This window comes from Toxorhynchites rutilus, chromosome 2 (genome assembly GCF_029784135.1).
Source record: "Toxorhynchites rutilus septentrionalis strain SRP chromosome 2, ASM2978413v1, whole genome shotgun sequence".
Taxonomy (NCBI): Eukaryota; Metazoa; Arthropoda; class Insecta; order Diptera; family Culicidae; genus Toxorhynchites; species Toxorhynchites rutilus.
Window position 1 is genome coordinate 145,756,717 of NC_073745.1, and position 20,883 is coordinate 145,777,599.

The following is a 20,883-nucleotide window of genomic DNA, read 5'->3' on the forward strand; positions in this document are numbered from 1 at the left end:
TGGAATTATGTTTACCTCAATATATAAAAAATAGAAAAGGAACATTTCTTACTGCATCGAAAATTTTGCTCACCCTACTTTTGCCAACATAAAAATGAGCGCTCTATCATATGTAACAACTTCGACGAAAACAGATTTTGTCTAGAAAATAACTATCGAGCTCTAGATGCAAATTTCCACTTAAACGCACTTCCTGGACCATTGTGCATTGGTGCAGGATTTTCCAACATACTTACTGCTCTGCTGGTGAAAGTCTCGTCAGCAGGAATTGGCTCATTCAGTAGGGGAAAGTCGGGAAAGATGGACACCTATGTATGATTGATAAATTTAATTTTTATTTTAAATTTTAATGATGTACAAACTTGCAATACAGTGTATCAATACCTTTGACACTTACTGTGTACACCTAGCTGGCCTTCTGTTAAAATTGTAGATAAAAACAAAAAAAGTAATCAACAAAGAAATCTACAAATGTAAATTTTCGTGCACAAAATGAGGTTCTCATTGTTATCGGGTAATTTTTTGGGATATTTAACGTTACGTGAGTGTTTTACCATCACTTTTCTTCCAGCTTACCGAATTAGCGATGAATTTTCTCATTTTTACTCCAGATACAGTCAATCGCAAAATTAAGTGTACACATCGTGCTGCTGTGTTATTTTTGTTTTTCGGGGTTGAAAAGTAAATAATTAAATGCGACTCATATTCATCGTTAAATTGATCCATTTTACGCTCATGTAGTGATAAGAAAAAAATTGAAATGGTCATATTTCTACTTCATATTTGAAATACAAACAAAAAATCTCCAAATAAGGCGTAGCAAAATTAAGTGTACAGTTTAAGTTTTTCTTAAGAAGAAAACTGAAATCAGTTCAGAAATGTTAACATATAACAAAAATCAATCCCTTAGTATTTGATATGGGCCCCTTTGACGTCCAGCACTTCCTGCAAGCGCCGTGGCGAGATTTCTGGACACTGTAGACGGAAGTGCCTCCCAGATTTCCACAATTGTCGTTTTGAGTTCCGCTCTGTCCCCTAGATTTTTATTCTTCAGATGGTTCATGATTTCCCATTATAGATACTCAATAGCGTTGAAATCCGGTGATTGCGGAGGTGTTTTGAGTTGATTGGAAAATTATAGAGCAGGTATTCCCGTACGATGAGGTCAGTTTGATTCGGGTCATTATTCTGTTGAAAGTAGTAATCTCGAGGGAGACCCAATTTCTGAACAGGAGACTGTTACGTTTCAGGAAGATCAATTAAGACATCCTGTCCACCGCCGAATCGATAAACACCATGGTTCCAGATCCAGAAGCCGCCAATGTAACATACTTCATCTGACTACCGCCGCGGTGTTTTACTGTGGGAACCAAATGCTGAACCTGCAGCACCGATTCTGGTTTCCTCCACACCATCTGTGTTCCATCCGATTCGAAAATTATAGTGGGTTCTTCCGTCTATAGTTGCTATTTCCTGCAATGTCTTTCCACGACAATTCATACTTCTTATCATTGTACCCGTAACAATATCTATTTCTTTCCTCTAACTTGCCATTTTTATAAAAACTTTTCCAAACATCAATAAAAAAAACGAAAACCAACACTGCCCGAGCAGTGGTGAAGTGTTGACACCAATTACTGACGAAAAAAAAGTTTGCGTCACAAAGATCTTACTTACACGGCTAGTTTGTTCGGGGAAATTTAAGGTGTACACTCAATTTTGCGATGCCTAGAATAGAGATTGTTTTCAATTTTTAGGAACAAACAATCAGCAGAAAACTTTTCGCGGAGTTTTATTGCACGTACAGCTAGTTAAATATATTAGGCTGTCAAAAAAGTCTTGCGGTATTTCCGCGAGGTGTCGTTGTAAGCGCGTAGTTCTAGTTGTATTCATTGTATCGAGTCATACTATAGCTTGTTGGAAAGGTATTTTTGCTATAATATAAAGGGTGTGTCACATCAAATTGCATCACGGAAAAAACGCTGTAGAAATTCGCCCAGTAGACCGATCCTTTTGAAAATTTTAGACAGTAAAATAAAAACTATTAAACAACTTATGGCATTTTCTTTTTATTCATACTTCGAGCCTAAGCCCGTATGCTCGCACCTTCCTCTTTACCCCGTCCATAAGGTTCTGTACAACGTCAGGTTGTAGTTTTTTTTTGAACAGAAATCCATTTTCTCTTGAAGTCCGCTTCCGATTTGACAACTTTTGGGTTCTTCCGGAGGGCCGGCTTCATAATCGCCCAATATTTCTCTATTGGGCGAAGCTCCGGCGCGTTGGGCGGGTTCATTTCCTTTGGCACGAATGTGACCTTTTGGCTTCGTACCACTCCAACACGTCCTTTGAATAGTGGCACGAAGCGAGATCCGGCCAGAAGATGGTCGGGCCCTCGTGCTGCTTCAATAGTGGTAGTAAGCGCTTCTGTAGGCACTCCTTAAGGTAAACCTGCCCGTTTACCGGGCCGGTCATCACGAAGGGGGCGCTCCGCTTTCCGCAAGAGCAGATCGCTTGCCACAACATGTACTTTTTGGCAAACTTGGATAGTTTCTGCTTGCGAATCTCCTCTGGAACGCTGAATTTGTCCTCTGCGGAGAAGAACAACAGGCCCGGCAGCTGACGAAAGTCCGCTTTGACGTAGGTTTCGTCGTCCATTACCAGGCTATGCGGCTCCGTCAGCATTTCGGTGTACAGCTTCCGGGCTCGCGTCTTCCCCACCATGTTTTGCCTTTCGTCGCGGTTAGGAGCCTTCTGAACCTTGTATGTACGCAGGTCCTCCCGCTGCTTGGTCCGCTGGACCAATGAACTTGACAAATTCAGCTTATTGGCGACATCCCGGACCGAACTTCTCGGATCACGTCTAAACTGCTTAACTACGCGCTTGTGATCTTTTTCACTGACGGAGCATCCATTTTTGCCGTTCTTCACCTTCCGGTCGATGGTTAGGTTCTCGATGTATCGTTTTAGTACTCTGCTGACCGTGGATTGGACGATTCCCAGCATCTTACCGATGTCCCGATGTGACAACTCCGGATTCTCGAAATGAGTGCACAGCATTAATTCACGACGCTCTTTTTCGTTCGACGACATTTTTCCAAATTTACGAAAAATTAACAGTGAAGCATGGTCAACGTGATCTATACACTCTTATCTGATTATAAGCCAAAGCTGAAGATATAATTCCTAAAAATTAAATTTCTACAGCGTTTTTTCCGTGATGCAATTTGATGTGACACACCCTTTAGTCTATGACAGTGTTTTGTTTGGTTAAGTCGTTCGTGAGTTATAGTGTCGCAAATATGGAGCAAAATAAAGAGAAAATCCGACATATTTTACAGTACTACTATGACAAAGGCAAAAATGCATCTCAAGCTGCCAATAAAATTTGTGCAGTTTATGGACCCGATACAGTTTCCATTTCCACCGCACAACGATGGTTTCAACGTTTTCGTTCTGGTGTAGAGATCGTCGAAGATGCGCCACGCTCCGGAAGGCCTGTCGTCGAAAATTGCGAAAAAATCGCTGAATTAGCCGAGAAAGACCGGCATAGTAGCAGCCGTAGCATCGGCCAAGAGCTGGGGCTAAGTCATCAAACAGTTATTAACCATTTGAAGAAGCTTGGATTCACAAAGAAGCTCGATGTATGGGTGCCACACACGTTGACGCAAAAAAAAAATCTTTGACCGTATCGACGCATGTGAATCGCTGCTGAATCGCAACAAAATCGACCCGTTTCTGAAGCGGATGGTGACTGGCGATGAAAAGTGGATCACTTACGACAACGTGAAGCGCAAACGGTCGTGGTCGAAGCCCGCTGAAGCGGCTCAGACGGTGGCCAAGCCCTCATTAACGGCCAGGAAGGTTCTGCTGTGTGTATGGTGGTATTGTCAAGGAATAATCTATTATGAGCTGCTTCCTATCTATTATGTTCCCTGCTTGCCAAACGCTCAAATCGGACCTGTACTGCCAACAACTGGACCGCTTGAAGGTAGCACTCATGAAGAAGAGGCCGTCTTTGATAAACAGAGGTCGCATTGTCTTCCATCAGGACAACGCCAGGCCACACACTTCTTTGGTGACGCGCCAGAAGCTCCGGGAGCTCGGATGGGAGGTTCTTTTGCATCCGTCGTATAGTCCGGACCTTGCACCAAGTGACTACCACCTGTTTTTGTCCATGGCGAACGAGCTAGTTAGTCAGAGTTTGCCACAAAAGAGGCCTGTGAAAATTGGCTATCCGAGTTTTTTTCCAATAAGGAAGCGAGCTACTATAACAGGGGTATTATGAAGTTGGCATCTCGTTGGGAACAAGTCATCGAACAAAACGGCGTATATTTGACTTAAAACAGATGATTGTAACTAATTTTATGAACAAATGAAAATTAAAAAAAAAACCGCAGGATTTTTTGACAGCCTAATATAAGTAATTAATGTGCATCAAAAGAATGAATGTATTCAAAATATTTTATACCAAATAAATAGAAAGTGTCGTCAGGTAGAATGTGTACACTCAATTTCGCGATAAACTGTATATTGATGAAAAAAATACTAATCAAGTCGGGTAAGACGGACACTCCACCGAAAAGAAAGACAAACATTTTGTTTTGAAAACAATTTGATTATTTCCTCCTTCTTTTAACAGATGCCCACTAACTACGTTTGCAAGATCAGCCAGATATCATGGACAAATCAGCAGAGCGGCTTTAAAAACGTAATCCGAATTTGTCATTCCGAAGGCCGGAAGCTATTTTAGACATGAAAAAATGAGAAAAACTACAAGCCCTGATTTTAGTCAAGCCTTTTTGTTCGAGCATTTTAAAGCCTATTTGAAAACCTCCAAAATTTGAACTTCCAGTTAGTGCCCATTTTTCCCGAAGCCGGACACATTCATTTTGCAAATTTCTGCCTCAAAACCAAATTTTGTTATAAAAAGAGATACAGACTATCAATTTGTGGTAAGATAGTTATATATTTTTTGTAAAATTCTCAAAAAATTAAACGTTTACTTAAGGTGTCTGTCTTTACCACCATTCCCCTAGAATGAAAATGATGAGGGGTTCCACACACTGGATATTATTTCCGAAATAATGCAAAACCAATATAAAAGCGAAACAACATTGGTAACACTACATACCAGCCGCAATTTGAATAGATTCTCAGTGAAATCCGATACCGTTTAGCACTAATTCCCATCATTCTACCTAGCACAGATTTCTTTGGTATAAACATACATCGTAGGTGTCCATCCTTTCTAATTTTTGGAGCTGAATTTGACTTGAAACATAAGGTTAAATCGCTCACTCGTCTCATATGGAATCTCAATTCTCCCCTGCTTTAAAGGGGCTCTCTATATGTAACATAAGTGAATGGCATGAACTATATAAATTAATTTCCAATTGGTATTCTAGAATGTGAATTGTATCACTAATCCAAAAACGATAAGCGCATCAAGACGCAGTAATCTATTGTCGTCATTCCATACATCCGCATTTCCATTTCCATCGACTATTTGTGTCAGTCTTTCAACAAGGTAGAATAGAAAATGTTATAACACATTGCAATTATGCTAGGAGTCGTTCTTACTAAACACGCTTGTAGAGATAACTGGATGCTGTCACAATTTCCACATAAATTCCAACACTTAATTTCTACATTTATTTTCTATTCACCCCACAGAATCCTGTTTGAAAGGCGACAGGCTCTTGACGCAATTGAGCTGCTAAAGATGATCGCCAAGCAGAAGGCTGCCATTCCGAGTGTCGTACACAATATACCCGGTGGTGAACCATCGCACGACAACGCTAATGACAATGAGTACGACATGGAGGGTGGCGAACAGTGTCGAACCAATCCTGGCGATGATGATGATGATGAGGATGGCCGTTGTCCTCCCCCGGATGAAATCGACAGTGCTAACAACAAGAGCAGCGGCACCGCTAACAGTAGTAAGCAAATTACCCTCGAGCTAGATCCCCGAACACTAGCCACTTTCCATCAGCAGCAGAAGCAGTGTAGTGCAAACGCTTCGAATAACAATCCCTCGGACACGGCCACAACAGCCGTCACAACCGAAGCAGATAATGCTTCCTCGGATAGCCCCAACCGGTGTGAAATGTCGAATATTTGATATTTGGTTTATCAGATCAGTTTCTGTCACAAGTAAGATTCATTCAATTGCTCACATGTAATAACAGCATTTGCGTAAACACGGCTAAATTGTTGAACAGACTCTTGTTGGTAATTTGACCCTGGGACATCACTGAAAAAAACTGAAGACGGGGTCAACATTTTTGAACAATTGAAAACTCTATGATGTTGATAAATGAGAACTAGGAAGTTTTATAACTAGTAAGATTTAGGGAAAAAAAATACAATACAGAGAATGTAACAGAACTGTAAAAAATCTCTGCCCATACAGATTGCCTTAATTTAGTTGAGTAATAATAAACGAAAAACCAAATTTAGTCATGTCCAATCAGAAGCTGTCTTTGCCGTTGTGCTGAGAACCGCAACTTATCTATTAAAATCTCACCTTAACACGAAAGGCGCGTTTTCGCTTGATCGATGTGCTCATTAGTTTGAACAAATAGGTACCATCCACGAAGTTTTGTTTAAGTTGCACTCATGAATCATTTATTCTGCCGCCTGGTGTCATCCACGCCAGACGTCGCGTTAATCTTTCGGGCATGTTTTATGATTCCACCAGCATAACTTTCACACGTTATTTTTATGTTTCGCTTTTTTTTCGTCCCCAAAAAAATATGGCTCATGTTGTTGTTGCAGAGCAAGCACCGAATGCGAGGCCAAAGACGACCTTGCAATTAAAATATTTACACCCCCACTCGGCCAGCCCGGTTCGTCAACAGCAATGGACGGGACCGTCTGCCGGTTGGCGACGAAGTTAGGCTGGAAATGTAGACCAAAATTTATTTGTTGTTGGCACTGCAGGAAGAAGGATACGGCTGCAAAGATTGATGTTCTCCGGAATATGGGATAATGTATTCGTAGTTGGTGCCCCCGAGGACTTCAACAGGTTACAAATAACATTGTTACCCCGTTATCTACTGCGAAACAACTTAGGAGTGAATTCATGAAGATGTTGAGAGAGAGAAAGTTCACACGGAAATTAATTTTGAAGCTGAACTGAAAATAAATTAGGGGCATATTTCGAAACTTATTCTCTTCTGAATTATAAACACACAAGGTGCAGCCAAGAGGATGGAAAAGATTATCACCCAGACGGTCACATTAACAGAAGCACTATTTTCAACGTAGTCGTTTCTATTATCATTTTCATTTGAAAATTAGGTCTTCGTACCGATTATTTTTATTGTTTTATCCTATCTATTTTATTTTTATTTAGGCTCATTAACACTTTACAGTGATGGGCGCAAAAAATCCACCCCATTCGAAATCAAAGTGTTCCCATATTGAAAGTTTTTCAAACTTTTCGGTATTCCTGTAAAATTAGGTGATTAATAGACCATTTTGTCATTTCAGTATCGTTGATTCGTTATTTTATAAAAACAAAAAAAAATCCTCTTTGGTCTCAATAACCAACGGACAACGCTTTAGCATAATCTTCACGACGTTCCGGAGGTTTTGGAGGTTCAGCTCGTTCCAAGCCTTCTTCAACGCAGCAAAATAGTTTTGCTTGTTCGTAACGTCAGTTTTGTCCACCTTATTGTCAACATCACCCATAACTTCTCAATAGGATTCATGTCGGAGCTTTGGTTGGTTGGTGCGAGTTCAATGATTTTGCATATTTTCAATTAGGCAATATAAAAAAATGTTTTAAAAAGATAAAATAAGTCTATCAAATACCCATATATATAATATAATAATGATATCCATAACAACTCGTCCAAGATTGTCTAGAGAGTCTTTTCTCCGTGTAAAACAACGGCGCTCAACTCCATTGCAATTCAGGAACAACTTGAAAATTGTGACTCTTTCGCAACATATGACCGTAGTACCGAATGCTTCGTATACAGCCGATAACCAAGAGTATCTTGTTGGATTGATGGACTTGCTATCAAAGCGGCGAGAAGAATGTTCTGCCCAGAAATTGATGGACAGTGACAGTGACAACTTTAGGGGGGGTAGGGGTTACGAAAATGTTCACGCTTGTCCACGGTGAGGGGGAGGGGGTTTTGATAATGTCCACGTGGATACGTTAAGTAATTTTGTCAAGTAAAACATTCAAGTTAATAGTCAAAATTGAATGCGATCTGGTTTGTATTTACACGATTTTTTGAACTTCACGCCCGCCCTGAGTACTCAGTATTCATCAATAAAAAGACTGAACTGCCTGAGAGTGCTGCTCGGTCAAACATCCATATTTCCTGAAATGTATATTCTGAAAGTATATGAACTAGGATCCATCAATTTATTCCAATCGGTAATAGAGCGCCATTAAATCCGTCAGGATAGAGACACCCAATAACACAAAGAATGTTGGACTGTTTGGTTTTTTTTCTGTTTGGTTTGGTTTTTTTTCGAGAACTCTCAAGGATTTCTGAACATTGAAACGAACAACAAATGCAATGTTGTTATTCTTCATTGATGTTTGATAATTTTTATAATACGCTTCTTTTGAGTTGTCTGGAAAGTTCATGCTGCTACTGCTGATTAATTTAAAGAAAAGATTAATCCTTGATGCACATGAATTAGTAGATTCGCTACAGATGTCAAAAATCACCGTTCATGAGAGACAAAACATCAGGAAAAGCGCTACAATGCATGGACTACATATTAACCCATATTACGGAACCCGATCTGATTTGACATATCGCAATCCGAATGAAATAAACTTTCACGTTCACGTTCAAGGTTGCAACATTTGCACAATCCGATAGGATTTGACTCGATTAGATTAAGGGGATAGAGACACGAATTTCGGACGTTTCTTCGAGCTCCGAAAAAGTAAAACGAAGAATATTTTTACCATCCATTATATCACTATTTGTTTATCTATCTTCCAACAATAGAACAAGAATTGAATGGAAAAAAATATATCCATAATTAGAAGCTGATCAAAGAAAAGTTGTGCCATGGGGTACACGATTCGAGCCCTTCTGATTATCTGAAACAAACAAATCGAGCAGATTCTGCATCAGTAAAATTGCCACTATCGCACGAACCTCGGACAAGTCAACAATGTGTTTTTTGACAAAATGGCGGAAATTTGAAGGAAAAAATACTGTTTAAAACATTTTTTTAAGCTTCTTGATTTTGACGTAGGACTACGTCTAACCGGAAGATATAGGGGGTGAAATGGAAATCTAGGCACTGAACAAGTAGGAAAAAATGCAAGATTTGGAACGCTTATAACTCGAGCATTTCTCAATAGATCGCAAAGGTTTTTGCATCAATTGATAGGAAATATATCTACGCATCTATCATAACGAATAACATTGCATTTTTCTTGAGATAAATAATTGAATAATTGTCAAATATCAAGCATTGTCAAAATGCACTATGTGTCCATTTTTGATTGGTCCATTTTGTGCTCCTCATATTGTACCGACCAAAACGGGCAACCAGAGCAGCAGCGAAATAGAATGAAGCACGATTGGAAAGGAAAAAGAAAAAATGAACGAAACATTGGTCGCAGTCTCACACATGCGTAATTCTCGAGCCAGCCAGTCAGCTTAAAAATCCCCGCTCCGCTGCCGTAACGATCATTCTTTGTGTGGACACCGACTGGACAACATCGTTGCTGGACGAGCTGGACGGCGAGGGATCGAGTGCCTTTCTCAAGGCAAGAGGGCGGAGGTGGTAGCGCTGGAGTAGAGTAGAGTAGAGTTTTCAAAGGGCCTTTCTCAAGGCTAGAGACGAATGAACTGCAAAAGTTTAAAGTCTCTATAATACAATACCTTCCTTCCTTCCGTAACGATCATTCTCATTCAAACCGTACACCACATCGGTTCGCATCACAACACATCAACAAACCAACCCAAGCAGCCATGTCTGGACATGGCAAAGGAGGAAAAGTGAAGGGAAAGGCAAAATTCCGATCGAACCGTGTTGGTCTGGAGTTCCCCATAAGGGTAGCTAGGCCGAGCGCGTTAGTACCAGTGCACCAGTCCACCTAGTCGGCGTTATATAGTTTCGGCCGCCGAAGTGATCGAGTTAGCTGGCAAAGCTGCTCGCGACGATAAGAAAACCCGTATTCGGAACAGAACACATTCGGTTCGGTGGACATCAAGACAACAGGCAGTTGCAGCGAGTGGCGAGTGGCAAACGCAATCGCAAAACGGCATCAGGTAGCAGAAGAAAAACGTTTGTTCTTTATACAAACTGCTTTGGTGGCAAATCCAGAACAAGGCGGCATCGAGGGCGCTCGAAATGGTTTTTTTCAAAACCACGAGTACTAAGTTTTCTAAATTGGAACCATTCCATAAAACACGGCGCTTTTCAGGGCCATTAAACCTTCCAAAAAAGAGTTTAGGAAATACAGTTCAATGCTTTCTAAAACATTATCCAAAATAATAATAAAACACAAATTGATTTTTTCATAATTTGTTTGCCAGGATATGATGAGTATGTGAATTTGGCAGTTGTTCTGAGCTTATTGATTTTCACCAATTCTTAAATTGCGCTAGAGTATAAAGCACGCGGACCCCAAAAAAATATCTTATTTTCTTTCAAACCGTAAACCCGTGTGGTTGTACGGCATCGGCATCGTGGACGTAACAAAGGAGGACAAGTTAAGGGAAAGGCAAAGTCTCACTCGAACCGTGCAGATCTCCAGTTCCCTGTTGGCCGCATTCACTGATTGCTCCGCAAGGGTAACTAGGCCGAACGGATTGGTGCCGGAGCACCAGTATACCTAACAGCGATTATAGAGTTTCGGCCGTCGGAGTGCTCGAGTTGGCTGCTGCTCACGACAATCAGAAAACACGCATCAAGAACAGAGCAGCTTCGGTTCGGCAAGGCAACAATTAGTTTCAGTGAGTGGCAAAGTCGCATTAAATGTAATTTACTGAACAATATGTCACAAGCTGGATGGGAAGAAATTTTCCAACTGTGAAAGCTGTGGCGAGTGGCAAACGTAATAGCTAAACAGGAAGGTTTAACCGAACAAGATGGGAATATCGAGTGATAACAAAAACACAACACCAAAGGTTCTTTTCAGAACCATCAACATATTCATGAAGAGTAAACAGTAAACTAATCCATTTTTCAGGTAGATAGGTAGGTATTCACGTAGGAGAAGAAAATAAAACAATATATTTAAAATATATATTTAACAAAAGCTGTCCCCTTTGTATAGTCCTACGTCACTTCGGTTATGTCCCCGACATTACCCACCCGTCTTTTTTTTTTAAATAGTAAAGTTACGAAATTATGATTTTTATAGGTTCATGCGATAGAGAGATGCATACAAATTGTATTCATATAAACATAGATCGGATAAGTAGAACTTGAGATATCGTGTAAGCCAGTTTGAAAAAAACATGTTTCGAGAAAAACGTGTTTGAAGTTAATTGTTATGGCCGTACTAGATTAGATCTCGTATCACTAAAACGGCTATTCCTTGGTAAATAATGAGATTTTCGAAAAGTCTCTTCTATGGTATATTTTCAAATGTCTAAATTTGAGAAATATGAAGAAAAAAAATTATTTTTTTTTCAAATTTCTAGACTAGAATACCCTCTTAAAGAACGCAATATTGTGCTAATTTCAAATCCGACCGGACTTCGGAATAAGGGTTTATTTTACCGAAAAACACTTGAAGGGACTTATCTCAATCTGTGATTCGTTTTCTAAACGCGACGAAAATACATATTTGTGGCGAATTATAAAGGGCAAATCATTCACAAGAATGTTGAGTTAAAAAAAATCTTAGCAAGTGAATGGAACTCCGAAGCAGGTTTTCGCTTGAAGAGTGTTATGGCTGGGTCTGGTAGGACTGGAAGAAAATCTGTATCATGATGTATGTCTACAAAAATATGCTTTTGGTTTTTTCCTTAGAATCGGCACGAATTTTTCAGGACAATATTTAGCATGATTTAACAATTAAGGGTTGTAGGTCAACGGATTCATCGCCTCTATCGAATTTCAGCTTCATCTAATTTTAATGATAATGTGGATGACATAAATATTGAATTCGACTAAGAGTACACCGTCGATGAAGCGAAAACTTTCCTCGACAGAACAGAACAAAATTCGTTGTTCTATATAGCTCTTTACATCATCAAAATAAGTCAGCGGGAAAGAACATGTCAGCAGTGTAACAATTGGTTGTCAGCAAAACAGAACCTGGACGGTATCAACCATCTCGTTTTTCATATTCACGAGCTAGAGCTAACAACTCCCCCATTTGCATAGTGAATGATGAGACTTTCCATTTCTTCTTAGCAATGGATGTTATATTCCGAAACATGAAATCGCATTAGGGACCTAACGAGGCTAAATTGAAAAATGAGTGGTTTGACGTATAATTCCTTCACATTTCCTTCAAACCAAACATCGTAATATTCATTAATTCACTATTTCTAAATTCAATACAAATCCAACGTTGTTTATTTTTATTGGCAACACTGAAAAAATCGACTTTGTTTACAAAATTTATCGAAATCACCCAATCAGAAATCAGAAATTTGGTCCGTAAAAGACCCCCTATTGTGTGTTCTTATATTAGGTTCCACCGGGCTGATCGGAAGAATGCTGCTGTTCCGGTGGCTTGTTGGCATGTTCTTCGCAGTATTCTTCGTGGATCCTACTGGAAGGTGTAGTCCCATTTTCAGCATGGATTCTCCCAGCTTCTCGGAAAAAAAGCGATGTAACCTATCGGCGATCGAAACACGCCGACCTTACGACACGAGTTGGTTGCCGGTCAGTATTCGACGTTCTGCAGAACAAACCGTCCAAGACTTAACCAGAAGTTAGACAATGAAAATCCCGCGTAACGAGAATTCCAATTTGGTAACTTTCTTTCTTTGGAGGAGTTTGGTTAGAACCGTCCTGCAGTACAGGCCAATTCTAATTCCAAGTTTGTTATAAGTTTTCTATGTTCCACTTGCAGCACAAGTGATACAGAGTAACTTTGGATTGTAAGCGGAGTGAAAGTTTCAACGTAGTAACTTCCTCACGCCGGAGGAAAACATTTTCCGGATGATTGAAGACCCGAACGTTTAGATCATGATACTTTGTTGTTACTAGTTCGATAATCGTTAGATACTAGTTAGATACTGATTTTTTACAGGGTTTGCTGGTTCTTAAATACTAAGATATTAATTTGTCAGCAATTTTGATGTTCCTTGCTTCCCAGTGTGAAAGGAGTCACAATTTCATTTAATAATATTGCTACCCGGAAAGCAAAGGGCGATCAAATTCGGTATCCCTTCCGAATCAGGAATATACGTCTAAGCTATACTTTCTATGTGTTATGTTTTCTTCCAGTCGCTGATTGGGTTGAACCGCGACGAAATCTAATTGCTGATCCTAGCACAACTGACCTATCCATACTCGCTAATGCGTGCGCGTAGTGAATCAGCTCTTTGTAATCTGATTCCCCTCTCGGTCGGTGGCACTGCAGCGTACTCATATTGTTGCTTTACAGTTTGTGGAAGGGAAATTTAACGAACGCTAACAGCTGATAGCAGCTAGCGGCGACATAACCATAATACTTATAATATCGTTGACCTGCGCTAAGTTTCTCACCCCAGCCCACGAGAAACAGCCCCACACCATGATGCCTCCACAACCGTGCTTCATAGTCGATTGTAGATGCCGGTCCTGGAGTCTCTCGTCGCTCTTCCGCCACACTCGGAGTAGACTTTCCTTATTAAACAGTTCAAACTTGGACTCGTCCGACCAAATATCGCGCTTCCAGAACTCCGAACCAGCTGGACCGCACCACTGCTTACCCCATACCTTCCAGCAATGTTTTGTTAAAATTCCTTACGTTGGAAGTCACGCACAATCAAATTTTGGATTTGTTTTCCGCACATTTTCCTGAATCTTTCTCAGCGTCAAAAACACGTAAGAAAAAATGACTGAAGAACTACGAAAATGTTTAGCGAATTCGTTTTTGTTCAGTTTCAACCCCAGTTCCAACCTAACTGCTGTTGGGTTCGCACTGAGATGTTTCACGGGTTCACAACTATACTGAACTGTCAAGTTCCGAGTATTGATTTGGAAAATCTAAAAATAAAGACTATGAAAATGGAAAACCTGCTGCTTTTACTTTTGTATTGTTGGAATCGAAATCCATTTTGGATTCTGATTTTGAAGAGTATTAAGCTTCGAGTACTTTCATTGGGAGGCAAAAATAATTGTGGATTTTTAGGTGGAATAAACATGCTTTTAAAATAAAAAATATGAATAAAATTTAACTTTTACTTATCGAATATGTATTTTATGTGATGAAATAAGAGGGTTTTTTTCGAAATTGCGAAAACATATAAAACAAAAACTGTTTCTGATAATGATTGTATATTATAATGGTGATTATTTGTGGAACAATAAGGAAATGCATCGACAAATGGTTAAGTGAGTGTCAGAACTACATGTGTTAGATAATCAAACAACATAAAGTAAAAATTTTCATTCAAACTTTTATAATTTATATAATTTTACTTGGTCCTTCTGATCTGATAGAGAATAATTTACCTCCCAAGCACTATTATCGCCACCAGACGTCGACACAATACATTTGTTGTACATTTGTCGTCGCAAATATAAACAAATCAGACTATATAACGCACACCAACAAACCGCCTCATTCGTGAACCCGAAAACCTTTTTTTATTACAGAGTAAGTTTGGAACTAACCTAGTTTCAAAAACGAATTCGCTATATGTTTGTGTCAGATGTGACCAGTTGTAAAATCCGGTTAAAATTAAAACCTTAACACAGAACATGCAGGAAAAAAGGAAAGATTTCGAATGCTTATATTAATTATATTATTAATAGATCGAATTTTTATTATTATAATTATTATTGTTATAATTATATTATTAACATTAAAATTAAAGCCTTAACACAGAACATGCAGAAAAAAATGAAAGATTTCGAATGCTTATATTAACTATATTATTAACAGATCGGAAAGATGTCTGCATCAATTGATAGGAAATATTTCTACGCATCTATCACTATTAATAAAATATTATTTTTCCTGAGATAAGCAATTGAATAATCGAAAAACGTCAATCGCTGTCTAAACGCAATAACTGCCACCTTTTGATTAGCATGATTTACGGTTTCCCCAACACAGCCATCAAAACCAATATGCCTTACATTACATGGCGTTTGTTCAAATTCTTTACATACACATCAACGGTAGTCCCACTTCAACCTTGCGGTTATATCATAGATCATAGATACTGAAATGTCAAAATGGACTACTAGTTACCTAATTTTGTGTATTATTGACTGGAATACCGAAAAGTTCGAAAAAACTTTTAATATTGGGATACTTTTATGTCTTTTATTTTATGGAGATGGATTTTTTGTGCCCATCACTGTATATGTTTTTGTGTTTTTTGTCCTGTTCTCTCCCTTCTACTCTGCCTTTTCTAACTATCAACCATGTCAATTTCCACTAGACCGGTTTCTGTCCCGAACTAGTTCTGATTCGCCAGCTCCGGTTTTGCCAGCTATCTCAACCACTGTCGGATTGACCACCGCTCTCCTGAACACTCCTTTCGTTGTCCGACTTGACGAACGTTACCATCTGCTTCTTCGATAACTTCTTCGACAACTCCACGCACCCACTTCTTCCGCTGATCTTCGTCTACTACGAACACCACATCTTCAACCTTCAATTTTCTTTGATCCTCGTACTACTTTGTTCGCCAATTGATTACTGGTAGGTACTCCTTCCACCATCTTTGTCACATCCTGTCTGTCAAGTATTGTGATCGCTCAGTCTCGCAAAGATTCCACCAGATCTACGCGCTCGACCGTAATATCTGCATCCTTGACTATACAGCGTAAAAAGTGATTTGACGTGATTGTATCGAGTTCCGACTCTTCGGAAGAATACGTGCACGGACGAGTGTTAATCATATCTTCTGCTTCGGATAACGTGGTCAGAAGAATCTCATCCCTTGTTTATCGCCTCCATAGCTTCCTTCACCGATCGTACCATCCTCTCTCAAGCTTCACCCATTTTTGGAGTTCCAGAGGGATTGAAGTGCTTCTTGATTGTCGGTGTAGTAACACTCTCCGTATATTCCACGTTGATTTTCTTCAACATGTTGGCCATTGAAATTCGTCCCGTTGTCCGGGAAGAACGCGTCGGGTGAACCTCTCCTGCACAACACGCATGTGTGCTAAGGCTATGCACCACCTCGAGATGCACTGCTCTCACTGCGAGGCACGTGAACAACGCAGTCCATCTCTTTTCCATTCTTCGAACGACCGAGACTTCCACAGGACCAAGGGATCCGCCCCCTACCTGGCAAAACAGCCGCAATGGTCGGGCTACTCGTTGGACTGGGAGTGGCACCATCAATGGGTTATTTGGTTGACTCCGCTTGACACGACACCAGATGCAGTTTTTCACGGCTGTGGATTTTGCGACGAATTGACGCAGAACTGCATGAGTCGACACCTACATTCGTCAGTAAATGGTAAGAATGTTTGATTTTTGTCTATTTACAATGATTTAAACACGCGATTGAACCAAAGTCATAGACATTCCGAAAATTTTAAGTTTGATAATGCATACAGGTTATGCTGCAGTAAATTGCGATGAAATTTATATTATATTAAGTTGATTGATATCATTGACTAACGTTTGCATTAAAAAAGGACTTTATTAAGATTGTTGATAAAAAACTAAGACAGATAATTGAGTTTGATAAATTTAAAATGAAAAATATTAGCTAACTTGCAAAAAAAATTCTACGCCCTTGCGAGCGCCTTCTCGGCAGTTGACTTGAACATTCGCCATGGCGGACGAAAACATGCACGTTTTTGAGTTCTTTCTTCGTTTTATTTATCAATTCCTTCTCAGTTTTCGCGACAAAATTGTTGAAGTCTTACGCTTCAGGTTTGCCCAATAATTCTCGATGCGACACAGCTGGGGGACTTTGGGCGGGTTCGCCGACTTGGTACCACTTGGTACCACATCGATATTCAGCCGTTACATCTCCTCTCACGATTGCTTTGAGTAGTGGCCCGATGTCAGATTCGGCCAGAACACCGCGACTTTGTCCTTATGGTATTTCTTGATGAACGACGCAACTTCCGGCAGGAACTTCGTACTATACATTTCACCGTTCACGGCCATTCCGGAGCTAAAAAAGAGCGGCTTTGACATCCCCTTCTCGCTGATTTTCAGTCACAGCAGCACCTTCTTGGGAAACTTGGTGTGTGAAATAAACTTCGGAGCTCACTTCCTTCGTGAGGGAAGTAAAATACGAGGTGCCCTGCCAGTCGTTGCCATCCAGGGTGAGATAGGTCTCGTCGTCCATCACCACCACGTCGCGATTCGCCGGAAAAATCGACTTGACCATCTTATTCAGCCGCTGCCGCTGCCGCTTCCTGACATGTATGTCCATGTTCGCCAGGTACTTTTTCACTGTTTGGCCGGATGCACCGACCCCCCGGCCAAGCGCACCCAGCGATGTAGCCACTTTTCCCTCTATCTTCCTCTCCAGCATCCTTTGGAGCTTCTCGTCGCTCAAGGTTGTCGGCCGTCCAGAACTGGGCTTTCTTTCGATGCTCTGATTGTTGTCCAATAGTACCAAGATGTTGTAGATGCCGGAACGGTCGTATCCGGCGTCCACAAAGTGCCGCACGATGTTCCTTTTCGACACGGCGGGGTACCGTTTTTTGAACACGTAAACTTCTGAACGGAGTAGCTTCACTGTTTTCGCCATCACGAACTGATAGAGCTGTCAATTTTTTCTGCTGACTCATGGGTTACTATGATTGATGCTGCATAGGTAGTTTCGTCAGTGCGTGTGAAGGTAAACTCATGAAAAATTGGCAATTTCTGTCCATTTTTTTAAATGTAAACGTTACAATCACTCTCATACAATTGATATCTAAAATTGATTGAGTCGTCATTACTTTCGTTCGTTGACACTAATCAGCACGTGTTCAGCGCTGCTAGGTAGATTCTAAATTTAGAATTTTCCATTGTTTCCGCATCAAGGATAAAGAATTTTATCCGACACACCATTTTCATTTTACTCATCTGACACGGGCTCCGAAGAATAACGATATATTAAAAGTGGAACTCAACCACGTCACTGTCCAAACAATTCATTCTGTTCGAATGTTTGAGCAGAATTATTTGCTTCCTACTCGAAGAGCACATTTTCCAATACAACTAGAAAATACAAAAGTAATACTGACGATTTGAACCGGCAATGCGAATCGTAATTAAGATTCTTCTTAAAAAATGTAAAGCGGGAAGAATTATGTAAAAACTTCCAGGAAGGATGAGATCTTTTCGGGAAGGGGTTTTTCATTCCTACAGGTCCATATTCTCTCTCAAATAAAACGAATATGATAGCTTCTTTTGTTACAAAAAAATTATATGAGTGCCTTGTCGACACGAGTTTTCAGCTAATAAAAATCCAGATCAAGGAAACTGCGAATCACTTGCTTGGAATGCTTTTCAAAATAGCCACAAACGAACAGAATAGCCAGGAGGATGGCTTTGTTCCGACAAAGGAGGAAATTCCCCAACCCAAATTTGCATTCACACCATCGCTGCAACAATGTACGCGGTCCTGATGCATGCAGATGCTATGTACATCGTATTTTGCGGCCACCGCTTGCAAGAGTTTACTACTGCCCCAAAATTTGGAGACTTCTGTCTGGATGAATATGCGTCACGTTTTTGCTCGCACCGAGTGCTCCTGCTCGTAGTGCAGCATTGAGACCATCTACAAACAGTTCCAAAAGTGGCCAAATCCAGTACTCCGCTAGTATCGATCGTGTGTTTACGCTAGAGCAATTCTGCAGAATGTTAGTTTAAAACATGCTATTTGTTATCGAGCCACAACGGTTTGCATGAAAAATACACAAACAGTGGCCAAGCCAGCTTCTGTCGAAAGCAAAAAAAACAACGTGCTTGGACAACATCATCAACGGAAACTTTAAGTAGAATTCTGTAGCAATGTTTTGATAAGCGGAAAATTATGTATTTTTTCTAGAAGGACAAACATCAAATTTTCATACCAAGCAAAACGTTGATAAACGATTGTTTTTCATACAAAGTATTATAAAGGGTCTTTTTTAGTACAACCACAAACATAACCACGGTCGCCAGTTACGAAACCACTGCACAGGAAACATTCCGAGCTCAATCACTTCGCCCCATCCAGTCGACACACGTTTAAACCTAACAGCAACCTCACACACTGTAGTAATAATGTTCCACATATTTGCTCACAGCTCCGATTCAATAAAACACATTTTAAAAATAAATTTTATAACAAAATCGAAACTAAGCACACATCCGCTATATTGAGCCCCGGAATCATTCGTAAACATATTAACATTAAACAAATACACACTCCCATACAAACATAACTAGAATAACTAATTAGTCATTGGTAGAGATTATGAAATTAATCCAATAATAAATTTTAATACAACACAATTACTAAACAATTAGTGATGAGAAAATAAGACAGAAATCGATATCGAGTAGATTGGCAATCGTGCTATATAAGCCATTCGATAAACGCTGAAATGCATAACGAGAACAACAAATACGATTCGGCAAACCGTGTAGGATAGCAAATTAACTTAGACATATTAGGATGGCAGTAAAGGAAGGAACAAAGGAAAAAAATAACAGACAGTAAGTAAAACATTATTCTGATAGATAAACAACACGATTTTTATCAGCACAGGCGCACTGCGAGCATGATGTGTTTTTTCGACTATAGTTTATATGATTGTCTACAGGAAATGTTAATTTAATAAATAAAACTAAAACAAACTTATGTCGTTTGGAGTGTAATAGAGAAAATCCTTGAAAATTTATTTCGATTTAGTTACAGATAAACGTTAAAACGTGAAAGCGTGATGTGATTGTTTCAGACAGAAAAATGGTTCACCATGGTCAGTACACTCTTACTTATTCTTACATTCTTCATTATACATACATTCTCTAACAAATCTAAAATAACTTCTTCCCTTTAACTGAATGAATGTTCTACAATACGAATGGTATTGTCCTTTTCATGTTAGCTCCGACACTAATAGTGTAAAACATGGCATCGACATGTCGTATAGCTTCTCTTTGCTTCGATTTCCTTTAGCCGGAAGGTTCGCTTGTCCAGGAGAACGGCCGGATTACAATAGGAAGTGCCCCGAATGAAGGGTGCCACGTTTCCTCAAGGGATCAGTGAAGCGCAAAGCGGTTTAACAATAAAGTAAAGCCAGCTGATCAAACCTTTTTTGTCCTATTCCTACTACCCGGCACCTTCTAATACAGCGGTTCTCAACCTTTTTTGATAGGGGCCACAAACACGTGTTAGTCATGGTGTCGCGGCCGCAAAAAAAAAGAAAAGTGATGTCCAAGACACGACTTAGAACATAGAAATTATTGCCGGCGAGAACAAACAATTTCTTGACATGTGCTTCACAAAATTCGTTGTATTTCAAAGGTATAAATGTGTTCAACTCGATGCCAAGACATATTAAACGTGCAACAACACTTAGGCTAGGCGCAAATTGAGAAGCAAACGCGAGACTACCAACACGACTCATACGTGCCACAAACGTAGCGTGGTGGAGCGCATATTGAGTCGCAGTTTGGTGTAAATAACATACCACTCGCATACAATGACTGATTAACACAGAGTTGCGCGATATATTTATTTACTAACACAATCACCCGACCAGTACAAACAGTGTCAAACCCACGGCGCTATATGATTGTTCACCAACACAACTACC

At 39.9% G+C, this 20,883-nt stretch overlaps 1 protein-coding gene across 1 annotated transcript in view; it reads left to right on the plus strand.

Annotated features, from left to right (window-relative positions):
• Nucleotides 1–19,921, plus strand: part of LOC129771169 (DNA fragmentation factor subunit alpha-like) — a 159,507-nt gene extending 139,586 nt beyond the window's left edge. The window contains exon 5 of the mRNA XM_055774583.1: nt 5,674–19,921. Coding sequence (XP_055630558.1) covers nt 5,674–6,124 — 451 coding nt within the window. The 3' untranslated portion in view covers nt 6,125–19,921. The remainder of the gene's footprint in view (nt 1–5,673) is intronic.
• The last annotated feature ends 962 nt before the right edge of the window (nt 19,922–20,883 follow it).